Here is a 19338-nt window from a genome sequence, read left to right on the forward strand (position 1 = left end):
GTGAAACCCCGTCTCTACTAAAAATACAAAAATTAGCCAGACTTGGTGGTAGGCAAGTGTCATCCCAGCTACTCAGGAGGCTGAGGCAGGAGAATCGCTTGAACCCCGGAGGCAGAGGTTGCAGTGAGAGGAGATTGCGCCACTGTACTCCAGCTTGAGCGATAGAACGAGACTCTGTCTCAAAAAAAAAAAAAAAACAAAAACAGTATGCTTAAGTAACAGGTACTTTCTCCAGGCAGCCTTTTAGTGGGGTAAGGCAAATTTTTCTCCATTTTAAAATCTATGAAGGTCAATCTCTAGGAGTTAGGTCAGATTATTAATACATTCTGATATTTTCTGAACAGAAGTTATAATAGTCAAGGCCAAATACATATCATCGTGTAAAATTAGGGAAACCTAGGAGAAATTTTAGGCGCAGAACATTTCCCCTTTAGCAGGTCATGTGCAGTTTTTCTAACCAAAAAAACTATTCAAATTATTCTAGAGCAGGCCCAAATGTAGAAGATAAAGGAAAAATCTCCTGTTCCGTTCTTAGATAGAATCACATCAATCCTAACTAAATTTCTGATATTAAGAGAAAAATAGAATGTATTTGAAAGTGTTCTGTGGCAACCAGGCCTCGTATTTATAAAAGAGTTGAGCATTTCCTTCTCTGATATCTATGATTCATGATTAAAAACAGTGCTATAGAGACAGAACTAACTCAAACAAAAATTCCAAAGAACCTATTCTGATAAATGATACATGACAAAATTACATTTAAACAGTTAAGAGGCCTGAAGGAATCCAGCAGAGAATAAGAGCAAATGATGTGGGGGTTTTCTACTCTTAATTCCTGTGACAAAAATGATAAAATATGGTTCTTTCATACAATGACAGGGAGAAACAGGAAACCTGAGAACAGAAAGTATATTGTTGTTCAGAAACAGAGATGGTGTTCCCATATATTTCAGATTGGCAGTTTTATTTGAAAAGAGTCTCTGGATCTTTGTTTTTAAGAATGGGGAAGGATAAGAGCAGTAGAAAAAGGGGAAAAACACAATAGTTTTATAGTTTCACCTCTTAACATTTGACAGACAATGCTGTCTAAAGGCTAATTTGAAATTGAGTTAGTGGGTGCAGCGCACCAGCGTGGCACATGTGTACATATGTAACTAACCTGCACATGTACCCTAAAACTTAAAGTATAATAATAAAAGAAAAAAAAAAGAAATTCAGTTATCACATCCAGGGAAAAACATGCAAGCAATATATTTCTCAACAGGATGCCAAAAGAATGTTGTTAGTGCGTTTGTAAATTTCCAATTCTTTCTTACTGCCCTTATCCAACAACCCAAACAAATCAGTCTAAATACGACTTCTTTTCCTAATGTCTTTTGAAGCATCACTGCAGTCAGATTGAGTCAACTAACCATCTGCTGCAAATACAAATAGAGCTACATTCAAGAATTATACTACACAGCCTTCCCAGCAAAGTTCTTACGTGCAAGCTGTTCTTGTCAAAATCAGAACCATTGTGATGATGCATCTTAATATTCAATCAGACTTTAAGTAAAGAGTGACAAAAGTCCACATATGGATGACAGCTGTTTCTTCAGTAAATATTTTCCCATTTATTGAATGGAGGCTTATGGCAGTTTAGGATATGTTCCATCAGACATTTCAGCCTGAACTGCCTAAGGATGATTAAAACAATAACAAGGATAGAATTTCAGTTTTCAAATCTTTGCTACAATTTACATCTTAAAAAATAACAGCTCCTTCAAATAAGGTGGTACACTATGTGGTTAATTTGAAAGTATCCTTGCCCAGTAGTGACTGCTGAAAGAACTGAGTTTTCCTCCTGGCCCTCTAATAATACCAGCATGTTTGTAAAATAAAAGCATAATTCCTGTATTGATTTTCTAATCATATGAGCAAAGATGATGGGAATTTAAACATTTTATGACTATATTTTTATAAATTATGAAATACGCTAAAAAGATTAATGAGCCTATTAGCCAAAGAATGTCAGAAGGTCTCTATTCAACCAGTAAAGTAGCTTGCAAAATTGGGAAGTTAAAAAAAAAAAAAGAAGATGAATTCTGATGAGGAATCCACTAACACCATAATAATATTTGGGTTTACATATCAACAGTCACCGAACGTAAGAGTCTGAACAAAGATATTCTTTATGTTTTACTAGTACCTGGGTAAACATATGTTGTGCCCCTTTTGTAAATCTTAAATGTTATGCTGGATATAAGTATGTCAACAGTACATCCTTCAAGTAGCATTCTGGAGGTTTGCTAACGAAAAAGTCCACTGTTAAGCATTAAAAAGTTTCCTCTCTTTAACCTAAAAATATGCTGAGGCTTTTCTCTGATGACCCCGATGCAATTCTTGGGAAGGTGGAAGGGAAGATGGAAGGTTATTTGTGTCTTACATTAGACCTGCAATATTCGTATGCTAATAACTCACCAGCTTCTGCCTGGTGAGTTATAGCCTCTTTTCCTTCCTGCGACACAGTTGTTAAAATCAACATTTTTAAAAAGTTTGAGTCTGTAGTCTTATTTTCCACAACAACACTTGTCATACTTCAATCTTTTCTTTTTAAATGCAAACTTTTTTAGACCAAACACTATAAAGAATTTCTTACCCTGCTATTGGATCTACTGCTATTGCTTTAGGATTGTGAAGCTCCAGATCAATCAGGGTGACACATACAGAACCGTTGGAATTACAAACAAAGATCCGGTCACTGACATGGTCCACAAAATAGAGATTTCGGGTGAGCCAGTCAATCGCCATTTGTTGCACATCTGAAAAACACATACACAAAATCATTAAATCACAGGTGCAATCTAGCATCATGATCCAAAAATAACATAAGTGTTTCCAAACCGTCATAGAGGACATTTCAAAAGTACAGACATTTTTATGAAAAGAAACTGCAAAGTCTCTTGCTATGCCAAAATGTGACTTAATAATTATGTAAAATAATTATCTTGGTGCCTTTCTTCTTGCTATCTGAAGACTGAAGATGACCTAGATACATGCATAAAGAGTTTCCACATTTTAAAATATAGGTATTTAGAATATAATCTCTTACTTTTCGCATTTGTCCAAAATAGTTCATTCGATGGAATGAACAGAACTGATTCAATAGCACAGCTAAACTCTGTAGTAGTGAGGAATAAATACCCTTTCCGAGTGTAAGGCAAATCCTTGTTTTCAGATTCCCTTTCATTAAAAGAAGGAAAGGGTGGAGAAGATGGAAAAGGAGATCTATAAGATTCCTTTGTTTGAAAAAATATCCAAAACTTGGAAATAAAGCAAATGGAGGGGTGATAATTTCTTTCAATGGCATACTTAGGAATTGTAAAAAAGGCTTGCTCAAGGATTGATTAATTAATTCTCTAGAAGAGTGCTGCCCAACAGCACTTTCTACAGTGATGGTGAGAAAAGAAAAATAGCTAAGAGCAGTCTGAGCTATGTGAGGTATGCAAAATTAATCAGGCTCAGAGAGACTTGAGTATGGGATTTCAGCTATACCTTCCACACCTGAGCCCAGGGGCAGCTGTTTAAAGACATTTCAGTTCTGACTAGCTGTCTCACTCATTATCTTCATGTTCCTGGAACTTGTGATACAAAGAACAATGTATAGCCAATCAATAACTTATGTTACTTTAATGTAAATTCTTAGTAAACAAGTTAGGAAGGGTCTCTTCTTTCCCTTTAAACACCTACTTGTAACTGCTGCTAATAGGAGTATACATTCAGAGCAAATTGAATCTGTACTACTGGGCTGCAATCCTCAAGCTTGGTCCAAATAAACTCTCTACTTAGATTAACTTGGCCTCAGCTTCTTCCTTTTAGGTCAACAATAAAAATATTCCATATTTATGCTGTCCCATAAAGTAACCACTAGCCAAATTTAGCATGTGGCTACCATGACTGGAAAATTGAATTTGTATCATATCTAATTTTAATTAACTGGAATATAAATTTAAATGACATAGGTAGCTAGTGGCTACTGTTGGGGCTTAGAAAAAGGTATCCCAAAATATATGCCGCTTTGGACTTCAGACTGCAAAGTACCTGGGGAGCAGCCAATGCAGGGATGGGTTTTCTCTGAAGTTCCCTTATCTGACAAAGCGAAGTTCCTTTAGAAGAAAGAAAGAAAGAAAAGAAAGAAGGAAGGAAAGAAAGAAAGAAAGAAAGAAAGAAAGAAAGAAGGAAAGAAAGAAAGAAAGAAAGAAAGGAAGGAAGGAAGGAAGGAAGAAGGAAGGAAGGAAGGAAGGAAGGAAGGAAGTAAGGAAGGAAGGAAGGAAGGAACGAAGAAAAGGAACAAAGAAAGAAAAGGAAGAAAAGAAAGAAAGAAAGCATCTGTAATAAACCCACTACCTATAATCTCATCAGACCAGAAAGATTAAGTCAGAAGAAAAGAGGCTGAAGGTCAACACACCACGTCTTTTGCTAAGGACTGCTGCCTGAGAGAACCTGCATATCAAGACAACCTTTGTTCTCCACGCATTTCCTCCCCTCAACCTCCTATAACCTGTCACCATCTGAAACCCACACCTTTATTGTTTTCTGTAGCTCAGGATACTATACTATCTTCAGCCACCTGGCCTTTTTTGGAGTCGTATACTCTGTGGAACCCCAGTGAGTATGCATGTAATAAATTGGCATCCCTTTTCTCCTCTTAATATGTCTGCTGTCAAGTTTATTCCAGAGACTGAAATTACAGAATGTTCACAGGGTAGAAGCAAAGTTCTTTTTGCCCCTACGCTATTCTCGATACTGCAGCTTTAGAAGAGCTTATCTGTCTTTGACTTGAGTATTTTTTGATCAGCCATACACTGAAATTGCATGTTAATTTGTAGATACTTCTCTGATAAAAATGATAAATTCAAAGGTTATGGTTTTATTGCCCTGTGAGGTATTAAACATTTATATGCCTAACCTATGAATCTCATTTAAATATTATTTTTCATTAAAATACCTATAAATACCCAATTCCTCTAATGAGGTTAGACCAGCAATACTGGTCTGTTTCCCTCAATAATGCCATAAGTAATTTTCTGATCTATGTTCATTCTAGATTTTTATTATAGTCACATTTTTAACTTTTGAAAATTATACTTTGATACTTCCTTTCTCAAACTTAGAATGAATCTATGATTCACTGACTAAACAGAGTGACAAGGTTATGAACAGTCTACTCCATAATATGGCACTTTGGCATATTGAAGGAATTTGAGAAATAGCAGGTGCAAGAAGGGCTCCCTAACTTTCTCCTTTCCTCTGAAGGAGGTCATAGAAACAGCAGATACTGCAAAAATTCTCTAACCTTATCCTTCTCCCCTGGAGTAGGTCATAAGATCCTCATGTGAGAGGTGACCTCCCTACCTCCAGAGGAAAGAAACATCCTTATTTCCAAAGATGGTGGGAAACAGAGAAATCTGAACAGGTGATGCTAAATGCCCCATTTACTATTCTTAGCTCTTAACCATGCCCTATCATGTTCTCTCCATAACTTTCTACTCTTCATCATACCTAGTATGAAAATACTCAGGCTCAACCATCTCTTTGGGTCTTCATTTCCTTATGAATGCTTCTGTGTCACATAAAATTTATATTAAATAAATGTGCATATTTTTCTCTTGTTAATCTTTTGTTAGTCTAATTGGCATGGTCCCAGCTGGAGAACTTAAAACAGGTCAAAATTGTATTTTTTCCTCCCCTAAAAGAGTTTCCTTCTGCAATCTGAGCCTAAACTGTCCTCCTACCCTATGCCTCAAAATACTTCCTCAGTAACATGCTGCTTCTATTGATGTTCTCTTAATAGTAAGACTAACATAGACATATGTGTCAGCAGTACCATTTGTAAGGGTATATTGTCAAAACAAGGTAAAGAAGGCAGAAACTTTGTGGGAATGTCTATCATCTCCTACAACGATAAACAGAAAGAAGATACTGCAATTAACTGGATAGAGATTTTCAAGCTATTGATACTAGTTTTATTCCTAAATTATACAGTCTTTATAAAATCATAAATATTTAAATTTTTCCCAAACAAAAATAAGATTTTTTTTCAACCAGTCCATTAACCAGGGCTTTAAAAGTGTGAATTATTTATCAGTCTTGAGAAATCTGGAATGTACGGTTTGCTTTGTTTTTGAGTCTTTTTGTATTATTATATCAGCTAGAGCTCAGAACTCACTGTTACAAATGTCATTTCAAATACCTTGGGTTCAGATAAAGTATGTGCCAGAGTCCATTCAATGACCCATCCCTCAAGCTGGGCATGCAGTTGCTTTAGTCTATACAATTGTAATTTCAGACAAAAGAGCTGTTTGACAGCATTCATACCTTCTCTCAACTCTTTATCATTTCAGAAAGATTTTCTGCCACTGAAACAATAGATACTGTTACCAGTCATGCAACTTTGAAGCATTGAGATCTCACTACAGAACTTAATAATAAGCCAAACACTTAGTAACTATGGGGAATTGCCTTTGTTTCTCATTTTATAGTTGAAGTGTCTGCTTTTAATTTAATTTGTATTAGAATTAGAGAGTTGAGGCAATTAGACAAAGAGTTCAAGCAAGTAAGCCAATAAATAAATGCATTAGATGGATGAATGGATAAATTTGACCAAATTTAATAAGCTTTTAAAGGTTTTCCAAATTACAGGAAGCTTTTTTCAACCAGCCTGGAAACTAGAATTTTTAAAAGTCTAAATTATATACCTGTCTTCAGAAATCAGAAAATGATTTGAACATTTTTAGGAGCAAAGTGAATTTCCTAAAGTATTGAGTGTTTTACCTTAATTTTGCTGAAATATAACAAAGTTCATAGGAGATGAATGAAAATAACCATAATCATTTTATGACATTACTAAAATATCTCAAAATGTAAGTCCCTTATTGCTTTACTGTTACTGGAACAAAATTTTAAATATTTTCTTCTTACTATATTTTTTTAGTTGCTACTTATTCTTTTTTTCAACCAAAAGTCACCTGGATTTTGCTCTCATTGTTCCTTTGAAGTGGCTCTTATTTTGATTACTTAACATTCCTTAATTGTCAAAAGTTAGTGAGAAATTTTCTGCTCTATATCGATATCATCTGAAAGTACTGACCACTCATCTTCTGAAATATCGATAACTAAATATCAACATTGGCAAAAGTAGAAGAAAAAAAGAATAAAAATATTTTGAAACTTGTAAAGTAGTATATAAATACAAGCAACTATGTTTGTAAAACTTGTTATTTGTTAGGTTTAAAAACTTAAATTTGCACCGAGTAACAATTAATGAGAATGAAACATTCAGAAAAGAGTTTAAAAAATGAATAGTTATAGTGATAACTCATAATTGGCTATAAAATGATACATCAATTTTTTTGTTATATTATGAGGCAAGTAATGAATTACCAGAATTGGTGAACGTAGAACTGAAACATTTTAAAGTCAAAAAATAACAGACGCTGGCAAGGTTGCAGAGAAAAGGGAACACTCACACATTGTTGATGGGATTGTAAATTAGTTCAACCACTGTAGAAAGCTGTATGGCAATTCCTCAAAGACCTAAAAGCAGAACTACCATTTAACCCAGCAATCCCATTACTGTGTATATACCCAGAGGAATATAAATCATTCTATGATAAAGACACAAGCACATGAATGTTTAACACAGCACTATAAGCACCATTCACAATAGCAAAGACATGGAATCAACCTAAATGCTCATCGTGACTGATTGGATAAAGAAAACATGGTGCATATATATACCATGGAATACTATGCAGCAATAAAAAGGAATGAGATTATGTTGTTTGCAGGAATATGAATGGAGCTGGAGGTTATTAGCAAACTAAGACAGAAACAGAGATCAAAATACTGCATGTTCTCATGTATTAGTAGGAGCTAAATGATGAGAACTCATGAACACAAAGAAGGGAACAATAGACACTGGAGTCTACTTGAGGGTGGAGGATGGGAGGAGGGAGAGGAGTAGAAAAGACAACTTTTGGGTACTGGGCAATGAAATAATCTGTACAACAAACCCCCATAACACAAGTTTACCTATGTAACAAACCTGCCCTTGTACCCCGAACCTAAAATGAAAGTTAGAAAAAAAAACCCACAAAATTGAGAAAGTCAAATCTTGCTTAAAAAAAAAATAAAAATAAAAGGAATTGTTGTGTGTCTTTTTTATGTCATTCTGAACTGTTGTCTAACAAGGCCATCCAAGGATTAGTTCATTCTCCTGGGGAACATACCTTTGTTTGACTTATAATTTCAAGCAAATATTGCTTAGGTCTCCTTCTCTATGGATTTAATTTGTTTAAATCCATGTTTAGATTGATGCATTAAAAATACTTTTTTCTCCTATAGAGATGCAAATGATTTCCATCAGGTAGAAAAGATAACTGCAAAGTTTACACTTTCATTGTCCAGTACAATATTGACTAGTTTTATCTGTAATTTTGCAATCTTATATCAGTACTTTTCCTTTCATCCACTGTAAATATTTCAACCTCTTCCATTCTACTTTGAAACAGTTTTGCCATCCTGCTGGTTCTCTTGTTAATGAGCTAAATGTCTGCTTGACATATGTTCTCTATATATTTACATAAGTCATGTTTTTAACGTTTTGAAAATTATACACTGGCAATTGTCAGTACTTGATTTCTTCTTTATTTTCTGTATTGATTTTCTACCAACCAGAAATGGCAAATTTAAATGTCTACAAGGATGAGAATGAGAACATAAATAGGCTAAATTTACTAATCAGGACTGTGGCAAATCTAGATGATGGCCAGAAAGCATACACCTACCTAAAAAAGGCAGCCTCAACTTCAGCACTTGTTTTGATCTAGAGATGCTTTGTTGCTTCAAAGAACTTCAAAACATGATTTCCACATTTCAGTTGAAATCTCTCATTTTTTCAATGTTATAAACTAATTTTTAAAATTTACAAAGCATTTTGTGTGTTCAACCAAACCTATCTGCAACCATATTGGACCAAGGGCCACTAGTGTGATGACACCACAGCAAAGAAAACACTGTATATCATTCGGTTCAGCCTAGCCCTCTAATTAAACATGTTTTTGAAAAGGTTACTAACATCAATGAGAGTAATTGTCCTTATATTAAATAAACAAAATACCAAGACTCCAAAATGGTGAGGCGATTAAATCAGGTAACAAATATTAAAAATCCAGGATAGTGACATCCAGTAGATTTTTCAAAAATATTAGTTATCTCCCAGAGGGAACAAAAAGACTGCCCTTTAATTTATATCTTTGTGACTGCTTGTGATATGCATGTACTAGAGAATATTTTAGTACTAAAACAATAAATTAATAAGATATACAGTAGTTGTGATAATTTAAAAATATGCCCACAAATTCTTTGATACTCCTCCTTTTAAGAGATGAAGCCTAATTCTCCTCCTGAAGGTGGGCTGTTCTTTGTTCTTCTACTGAACAGAATGTGGAAGAGACGATGGAGTATAATTTCTGATGGTAAGTCATAAAAGGCATTGTAACTTCTATTTGGTTCTCTCTCTCTTTAGATCACTCACTCTGGTGGAAGCCACCTGCCATGCTATGAGGGCACTCAAGCAGCCCTATGTGGTCTACATTGCAAGGAACTGAGGCTTCCTGCCAGCAGCCACAAGAGTGAGCCTGAAAGCCAGTCTTTTAGCTCCAGTTAAGATGCCAGATGCCTGCAGTCCTGGCTAACATCTTGATTGCAACCTCATGAGAGTCTCTATAACAGAACCACCTCACTAAGCCACTCCTGAATTTCTGACCCATAGAAACTGTAAGATAATAATCTTTGCTGTTTTTAAAGTCAGCAAGCCTTGGCATAATCTTTTATGCAGCAAAAGATAACTGAGTAGTCAAATCCCTGCAACTTTTAAAGATGAATTTTGTTGGCTTCCCAGCTCTTGGCTATCATTTTCTGACCAACCTTTAAACAAGACTGCCTACACCAATAACTGTTTTGGATTCCTGAAATTATCCATCGTGCAGCTCTAATGCTGAAAACACAGAGGATAATCCATAAATGCTCATAAATGAACCCTGAGAAATTTAAAGACACACTCTCTTGAAAATGTCTGCTCTATTTTATCAAAGTGTCATTCTGTGCATTGGGGCACAACCAAGGCCTGGATCCCTTACATTGTCCCATTCTCAAGAAGGGCAGCATCAGATAGGACTAGTGTTATGAAGAACATAAGATGGAAAAATGGCAGAGTGGCTGTTTCGGGAAGCCATCCTGAGAAGAATGATATTTGAACGGAGCTCTGACAAGAAGATGCTAGCCATGTGGAATCTGGGCAGTAAGGCCTACCAAGAAGAACTGAGCTTGGCATTTTCTGAAAATGAGAAGCAGGGGTAAAGGGGCTATTTTGTAGCTAAAACAAGAATGAATGAGAAAATATGAGGTAGCAGAGATAGGCAGGGATATGTAAACTATGGTCAGGGGATGGATTTTGGATTGTAAAACCAAGGAATTACTTTGTTGTCAATGCAATTTTTATTTCTATCATATAGTAAATGTGCATGATTTAAAAAGTCAAACACTCCATCAAGGCTTATGGTAAAAAATAACAGTGTCCACTCCACTCCTCTCCATTCTCTTCCAATTGTTTTGGCTACGTCAAGTGCATTTACTTTCGTAATTCTCTATAAGACGTTTCTATTAGTATTTTTAAAATTTAAAGCTTATATATAACTTAATGACTTTCTGCTATATAAGACTAGAAATTCATTCTTTACACCCCTCCACACTCATGCATGCATACACACATATATATTCACACTTTCTCTCCCCTCATCCTCCCACAATCTAATTTTCAGTTAAATTAATATTCAGTCTTTATATAATTACGACTATATACATTTTTGTTGATAGGTGAGAAAGTAGTTTAGCATTACTACACTTCCTTCCTTGAACAAGTTTTGGGTTATTTTTAGAGTTAGAGTTAATTGCTTTGTGTTTCAGCTTTTCTTTTTCTTTGATAGAATTTATTATTGCATAATTCTACAAAAGAACTACAAAACTCCTCCCCAAATGGAAAATCAGTATTCTAGTCAGTTTTTTATTGTTGCTGTTGTTTACTTTTGACATCATTCCTGTTGCCTACCATCTTCCTGTTCCAAACTGTAATGGTTTACTCCTTAGCCATGGTTTGGGGGCTTCCTTTTATTAGTCCTGAGACTTACTGCTTATGAAATTAAATTCCCTGTTTTCTGCCAAAGTAGTTGATATGCCTTGGCTGTATCCCAACCCCACCTTACAATGCAAGGTATCTCACCTTGAACTGTTCTTGTGGTAGAGAATAAGTTTCATGAGATCTGATGGATTTATAAATGGGAGTTCCCCTGCACAAGCCTCTTGCCTGCCACCATGTAAGACATGATTTTGATCTTCACTGGCCTTCTACAATGATTGTGAGGCCTTCCCAGCTATGTGAGACTTTGAATCAATTAAACCTCTTTCCTTTATAAATTATCCAGTCTCAGGTATATCTTTATTAGCAGGGTGAGATCAGACTAATACAGTAGTGGATAAGAAATTGCCTGTCTGTTGGGGTTGTATTAGGGAACCTAGAGGCCTAGCTATTTTCAAAACAGGCTCCAAGCTAATCCTTTTATTCTCAACCCCACTGGAAAAACCCTACCTTCATTGGTGCCTGAAGTCTCTAAATGTTTAGCCTTGCTGGGGTTCTTATCTTAGATTTTTACTTACACTCACTTAAAGCAGGAAAATATGAAATCTTATTTATTATTTAATTATCTGCTCCTTATTGTCCGAAATTGTCTCATATAATTTGTCTCTTCTCTTTGATATTTTTGGGTTAATACATTCAAAAGCATTTTTGACTGTACTTAGAGTAGACTTTCCAAAAAGAACATATATGATATAAATACTTGTTTCATCTGCAGTGTTTCATGGAAGGTCACCAGGACTATTTCAAGCAGGGCAAGGAGATGTCTATTCAGTATTTGAAAAAGATCATTCTGGTTGCTGTATGGATAAAGGGGAAAAGTCTGAAAACAAGTGACCAGTTAGGAACATACTGCAATTTCCAGGAGGGAAATATGGTAACTTCAAAGAGTATCAAAGCAGTAGTGAAGTTATGTGACAGAAACTCACCACCTTTCTTTAATCAATATTAAATATGTAATCATATTTAATGGGATACATTTAAGTTGTCTTCTAGCTTTGGTGTAGGAGCCAAAAATGATGGCAGAAATTTTGAAGACATCACGGAAAATCAGAAAAATTCCAAATGCAGATTTGTTTCTATTCACATTTCTGTTCTTGTATATTATGAATATTTTAACATTTTTATTTCTACTCAATTATTGCCCCATAAGTTGTGATGTTAAAGGAAAAGGTAAGATTATGAAGAAACCTATTCCATTTTCCTCGATTTATGTATCTCTTGAATGGTTTAAGTGGGAAATTAACACTTAGGTTTTATACCACATTTCTTTGCAGGAACGTTTGAAAATGCCTACTGAATAAGATGATATAATTGCATTTATTTTTACTTTTATATGTCACCATAATCTTTACCAAGAAGCATGTACTCACTTTATCCCTGGATGGAATTAAGCAAACTGAGTTGAACAAACAAAGGCTCTGTCAGGTTGGTACAGTAATTAAAATGGTATTATGGAAGTTCAATGAGCAGGCACATCCTAAATCAGAGAAGGCTCTGTGGCACATTACAGAGCCTTTCCTTATTCCTTTAATGAAAGACTGTCCCCATCTATGCTCCGATCCTGTTTCTTAAACAGATAAAATGAATTCAAAATAAATATCTAGGACACTTCTGAATGCTAGCAGTCACAAAGCTCTACATAGAACCTGTGCATGTCTTTCTTGGAAAAAGACAAGGAAAGTGCTCCTGTCATTTGGTGGCAGGTCAATATCAGGTATCTGTGCGGGGTCTTGGATATTCTTATGCTTTTTGTTTGGGGGAGGGGGCACAGGTGACTGAGCTTTTGTACCTCCTTCCACTCACTTTTACACCATTTCCCCAATTCCTTCTTCTAGCACAGGCCACAAGCCAATTTTATTTCCTATGGTAGATGCACTTAGAAAAGACTCCAGGTTATCCCTTCCCTACAGCAGAAAACATAGTTTACACAGAGGTGTCTTTTTCCCAGTAGGCAAACATTATATTCTTACTTGATCCACAAATCCAAAGTATTCATCCATTCCATTTTTATCTTTCCCCAATTCACCACATATTCAATCTATCAATAAATCTTAAAGCCTCCTCTTGAAACTATCCACTTCTTTCTATATCTGCTATTATGCTCCTTGTTTAGACACTATCTTATCTCTTCTGGATGGCTACAATAGTTTCTATAACTGCTCTCTCTGCTTCCTTTCTAGACCCACTGTAAAGTTCCTCACAGAGAACCCAGAGTGATCATTGCAAAACATAAATTATACCATGACACCATAGAAGAAATCAGTGTTCCTTGTGATCAGGGTTCTGTTTCAGTAGACTGCAGTGAAGAGAAGTCTTAAACTGATAGACTCTTAAGATTTACTGTCCTGCACAAATGCTTTCAGAAATACATCATCAATATCTTTACCAACATCTCAGCTTACTAGACTTTAGCTCAATTTTATGTTAAAACACCTTAGAGTATTTCTCTTATAACATTTTACCATGAAGGCCACTCAGGAACTGAGGCTCAGTGGGCTTTTATTCGCGTATTTTTTTCTTCTACATAGTTTTAGTCAACGACAGGTTTTACTCTAAATCTTCAGTCTGCATTTTTTTTCCCAAAATATTGCTACTTTACTTAAAAATCTCCAATGGCTTTCCACCATGAACAGGAGAGAATTTGAAGTCTTTAATGTGAACTACAAGGCTCCTAAACTCCCTGTTCTAATATTGTCCTTGTTCACTCTACTGCAGTCACACTTGTCTGCTTTTCTTTGAACCTGCAGAGAAAGCTCAACACTTGATTCTTGAAAAAAGGCAAAGGCACTTACTGATTTTTATAATTTATGTCTTCAAGAACTTGTGCCATTTTATTACCATTATGTAATTAATTTTGACAAATCGAGTGAGTTTAATATCTAAAATGTTTGTCTAACCCCATTAAAAAGTGGGCAAAGAACATGAACAGACATTTCTCAAAAGAAGACATACATCTGGCCAACAAACATGAAAAGAAGCTCAACATCACTGACCACTAGAGAAATGCAAATCAAAACCACAATGAGATACCATCTCACATCAATCAGAATGACTATTATTAAAAAGACAAAAAACAACATATGCTGGCAAGGCTGCAGATAAAAAAGGAACACTCATACCCTGTTGGTGGGAGTGTTAACTAGTTCAACCACTGTGGAAAGCAATGTGGCAATTCTTCAAAGAGCTAAAAGTAGAACTACCATTGGACCTGGCAATCCCATTACTGGGCATATATCCAGAAGAATATAAATCATTCTACCAGAAAGACATATGCACGTATATGTTAATTGCAGAAATATTCACAATAGCAAAGACGTGGAATCAACTTTAATGCTCATCAATGGTACACTAGATAAAGGAAATATAGTACATATACACCAAAGAAAACTATGTAGCCACAAAACAACAAAACAAAACAAAACAAAACAAAACAAAACAAAAAACCAAGATCATATCCTTTGCAGTAACATGAATGGAGCTGGAGTTCTCAGTCACAAGTGGGAGCTGAATGATGAGAACACATGGACACATGAGGTGGAGGGAACAATGCACTGAGGCCTGCCGGGGGTGGGTGTGGAGGAGAGCATGAGGAAGAATAGCTAATGGATTCTGGGCTTAATACCTAGGTGATGGAATGATCTTTCAGACATTACTTAGCCCTCAAGACAAAATAATATCTGATATAGTCATGGCTTATGCTCTCTCTTCATTCAAGTATCTGCTCAAATGTCAGTTTTTCAGAAAGGCCTCCATTGACCAGTAGATATTAAGAAGACCAGTTATCCTCCTATATGTACATACACACACATACACGCATACACACGCGGTGACTCATCCCCATCAATGTATACCATTGCCCTAATTTTATTTTTCTTGTAGTTTTCATCACTGAGAAGTTAACTAGTGACTTATCAGTGCACTATCTCCCCACATTAGAATATAAGCCCCATATGAGCAAAGGTCCTATATGTGTAATTCACTGCCGTTATTTCCAAAACCCAGAACTGTGTATAGCCCATAGTAAGTGTTCAGTGAATATTTAGAAATACATACTCGTATTTTTGCAATAGCCTTTGCTCAAAAAAGTACTGCCTAAAATCCATGCTCTCACCTCTTCAGTTTAAGCAGCATCTGAAGTCATAGCTTTTTCATTCCTTAATCAGCTGCAATATTTTCTTTGCTTTTACCATGAGCTCAAATATAATAAGCCACTTTACCTGAGAAATAAGTGTAGAAGGACCTATATTATTTAACATAGATGAATAATTTTATGAAAGGACAATTAGGCAGACAGCAATTTGCAGGAATGAGTACCCAGGGTGAGTAACAATAGTGTGAGGGATGATAACACCATAACACAGTGTGAAATAAGTGACAACTGGTGAGTCTGAATGAGTAAAAATGGCTAAGAAAGCAAAGATCAAAATAATGTTCTGACAAAATGTCGTACTGAGGATGAAATACTACTGCATCCACTTATGCATTAAAACTGCCACATCTTGATTTTACAGCCTTGCTGCTTGTGATTATCTGGAGTGCTATCTAGAGTGCTTTCTTATCTATCCCCTACCAAGAAACATTTTCTGACTCAGAGTCATGGAAGTTTATGGCTCTTGTTCCTATCCTCTAAGAAAGAATTTACTGACACCTAGTCCACGGTTTTATTTGAGACTACCAATTACCTCGACAACTTCTGTTTGCATATATTAGATTACTTTAGATTACCTTTTGATTTGTGTCCCTAAAAATACATATTTTAAGTTATTATTATATTCATATAATTATTACATATGTTTTTATACGAATAACATTATTGTACTTTTTTAATTATTCATTTTTGTCATATTTCTTAACCTAACCAAGTTGTAGACTCCGAATCTAAATCAAAACAAATAGAAAATAGAAATGGTGTATGTTTCCCCAAAGTATTAGCTCTAATATACAATTAGAGAAGAAGATTCTGGACTGAATACTTTTAGTGGACTGATTCTGTAAATAAAAGGAGGTCCTGTTAGATCAATGTTATCAGTTGCATTCAGTCTGTTAAAAGAAATTGCAACCAAGAAACCCAGTGACCAAATATTTGTGAGACGCTTCTTCAGCCATGTTTCCATTGACAAACATTTTATATTTATTTTTTCAAATTTTAAGTTCAGTGGTACATATGGAGGATGTGCAGGTTTGTTACACAGGTAAACATATGCCATGATTGTTTGCCACACAGATCATTCCATCACCTAGATATTAAGCCCAGGATCCATTAGCTATTCTTCCTGATGCTCTCCCCCACACCCATCCCTGACAGGCCTCAGTGTGTTGTTGCCCCCACCTCATGCATCCATGTGTTATCATTCAGCTCCCACTTGTGACTGAGAACTCCAGCTCCATCCATGTTACTGCAAAGGATATGATCTTGTTTTTTTTTGTTTTTGTGGCTGCATAGTTTTCTTTGGTGATATGTACTATATTTTCCTTATCTAGTCTACAATTGATAAGCATTAAGGTTGATTCCACATCTTTGCTATTGTGAATAGTTCTGCAATTAACATACACGTGCATGTGTCTTTATGGTAGAATGATTTATATTCTTCTGGGTATATACCCAGTAATGGGATTGCTGGGTCGAATGGTAGTTCTGCTTTTAGCTCTTTGAGGAATTGCCACATTGCTTTCCACAATGGTTGAACTAATTAACACTCCCACCAACAGTGTATGAGTGTTCCTTTTTTTCTCTGCAACCTTGCCAGCATATGTTATTTTTTGTCTTTTTAATAATAGCCATTCTGACTGATGTGAGATGGTATCTTATTGGGGTTTTGATTTGCATTTCTCTGGTGGTCAGTGATGTTGAACTCTTTCATGTTTGTTGGCCACACGTTACATCTTCTTTTGAGAAATGTCTGTTCGTGCTTTTGCCCAATTTTTTTATTACATGTTCCATTCTGGGGTACATATGCAGAACGTGCAGTTTTTTTACATAGGTATACGTGTTTGCTGCACCCATCAACCCGTCACCTACATTAGGTATTTCTCCTAACGTTATTGCTCCCCTAACCCCCACCCCCCGACAGGCCCTGGTGTGTGATGCTCCCCTCCCTATGACCATGTGTTGTCAGTATTCAACTCCCAATTATGAGTGAGAACATGCGATAGTTGGTTTTCTACTCTGTTTTGTCACCACCAGACACACCTTACAAGAGTTCCTGAAGGAAGCACTAAACATGGAAAGGAACAATAGCAAATTGTAAAGAACATCAACACTATGAAGAAACTGCATCAACTAAGGAGGAAAACAACTAGATAGCATCATAATGACAGGATCAAATTCACACATAAGAATATTAACCTTAAATGTAAACAGGTTATATGCCCCAATTAAAAGACACAGAGTGGCAAATTGGAAAAAGAGTCAAGACCCACTGGTGTGCTGTATTCAGGAGACCCATCTCACATGCAAAGACACACATAGGCTCAAAGTAAAGGGATGGAAGAATATTTACCAAGTAAATGGAAAGGAAAAAGAAAAAGAGTTGCAATCCTAATCTCTGATAAAACAGACTTTAAAACAATAAAGATCAAAAGAGATAAAGGGCATTACATAATGGCAAAGGGATCAATGCAGCAAGAAGAGCTAACTATCCTAAATATATATGCACCCAATACAGGAGCACCCAGAATCATAAAGCAAGTTTTTAGAGACCTACAAAGAGACTTAGACTCCCACACAATAACGGGGTGGGGGGGAGGACTTTAACACCCCACTGTCAATGTTAGATTGAGACAGAAAATTAACAAATATATTCAGGACTTGAACTCAGCTCTGGACCAAGTGGACGTAATAGACATCTACGGAACTCTCCACCCCAAATCAACAGAATATACATTCTTCTCAGCACCTCATCACACTTATTCTGAAATTGACCACATTAATTGGAAGTAACACACTCCTCAGCAAATGCAAAAGAATGGAAATCATAACAAATGGTCTCTCAGACCACAGTGCAATCAAATTAGAACTCAGCATTAAGAAACTCACTCAAAACCACACAACTACATGGAAACTGAAAAACCTGTTCCTGAATGACTACTGGGTAAATAACGAAATGAAGGCAGAAATAAAGATATTCTTTGAAACCAATGAGAATGAATACACAATGTACCAGAATCTCTGGGACACATTTAAAGCAGAGTGTAGAGGGAAATATATAGCATTAAATGCCCGCAAGAGAAAGCAGGAAAGATTTAAAATTGACACCCTAACATCTTTGCCCAATTTTAATGAGGTTGGACAAACATTTTAGATATTAAACTCACTTGATTTGTCAAAATTAATTACATAATGGTCATAAAATAGCACAAGTTCTTGGAGACATAAATTATAAAAATCAATAAGTGCCTTTGATTGCCGTTTTTTCAAGAATCAAGTCCAACAATCAAAACCAATCACCAAATGACTTGTTTAATTTGTTTGACATGGGTAGAAATTACTTCCAGGAATAACACTGAGGCATCCTGAAAGTTGTTAGAACATCTGTGAATTGGGGAATGATATGAGAGAAATCCAGATTTGGGATGGTCCTGCAATGGCCAGTTTATGGTCCTCCACCTCAGATACTTCACTTCCAAAGGTAGCCTAGAACTAGTCCAAATAGAAATTGGGGTGTTATTTTCCTGAGAGATTTACCCCATAGCACTTCAGATGTGTATACCAAGAAATAAATGTACTTACATGTTTGAGATGAGGAAAGGAGAACTATAAAATATGTACTCATATTGAAATTTATACATAATAATTGCCAACAGTAAGTTCTGAAAATAATTCATATTTATAAGAATGTAAGAGATGACACTTTGGGAGGCCAAGGTGGGTGGATCACAAGGTCAGGAGTTTGAGACCAGCTGGCCAAGATGGTGAAACCCCGTCTCTACTAAAAATACAAAAATTAGCCAGGTGCAGTGGCAGGTGCCTGTAATCCCAACTATTTGGGAGGCTGAGGCAGGAGAATCTCTTGAACCCAAGAGGCGGGGTTTGCAGTGAGCCAAGATCATGCCACTGCACCCTAGCCTGGGTGACAGAGCAAGACTCTGTCTCAGAAAAAAAA

At 36.0% G+C, this 19338-nt stretch overlaps 1 protein-coding gene across 2 annotated transcripts in view; it reads right to left on the minus strand.

Moving 5' to 3' along the window:
• Positions 1-19338, minus strand: part of LRP1B (LDL receptor related protein 1B) — a 1892531-nt gene that overhangs the window by 949738 nt on the left and 923455 nt on the right. For both annotated transcript variants that reach the window (XM_031008804.3, XM_055380092.2), the window contains exon 7: positions 2639-2801. In XM_031008804.3, the coding sequence (XP_030864664.2) occupies positions 2639-2801 (163 nt within the window). The remainder of the gene's footprint in view (positions 1-2638; positions 2802-19338) is intronic.

This window comes from Gorilla gorilla, chromosome 11, assembly GCF_029281585.2.
Source record: "Gorilla gorilla gorilla isolate KB3781 chromosome 11, NHGRI_mGorGor1-v2.1_pri, whole genome shotgun sequence".
Lineage (NCBI taxonomy): Eukaryota > Metazoa > Chordata > Mammalia > Primates > Hominidae > Gorilla > Gorilla gorilla.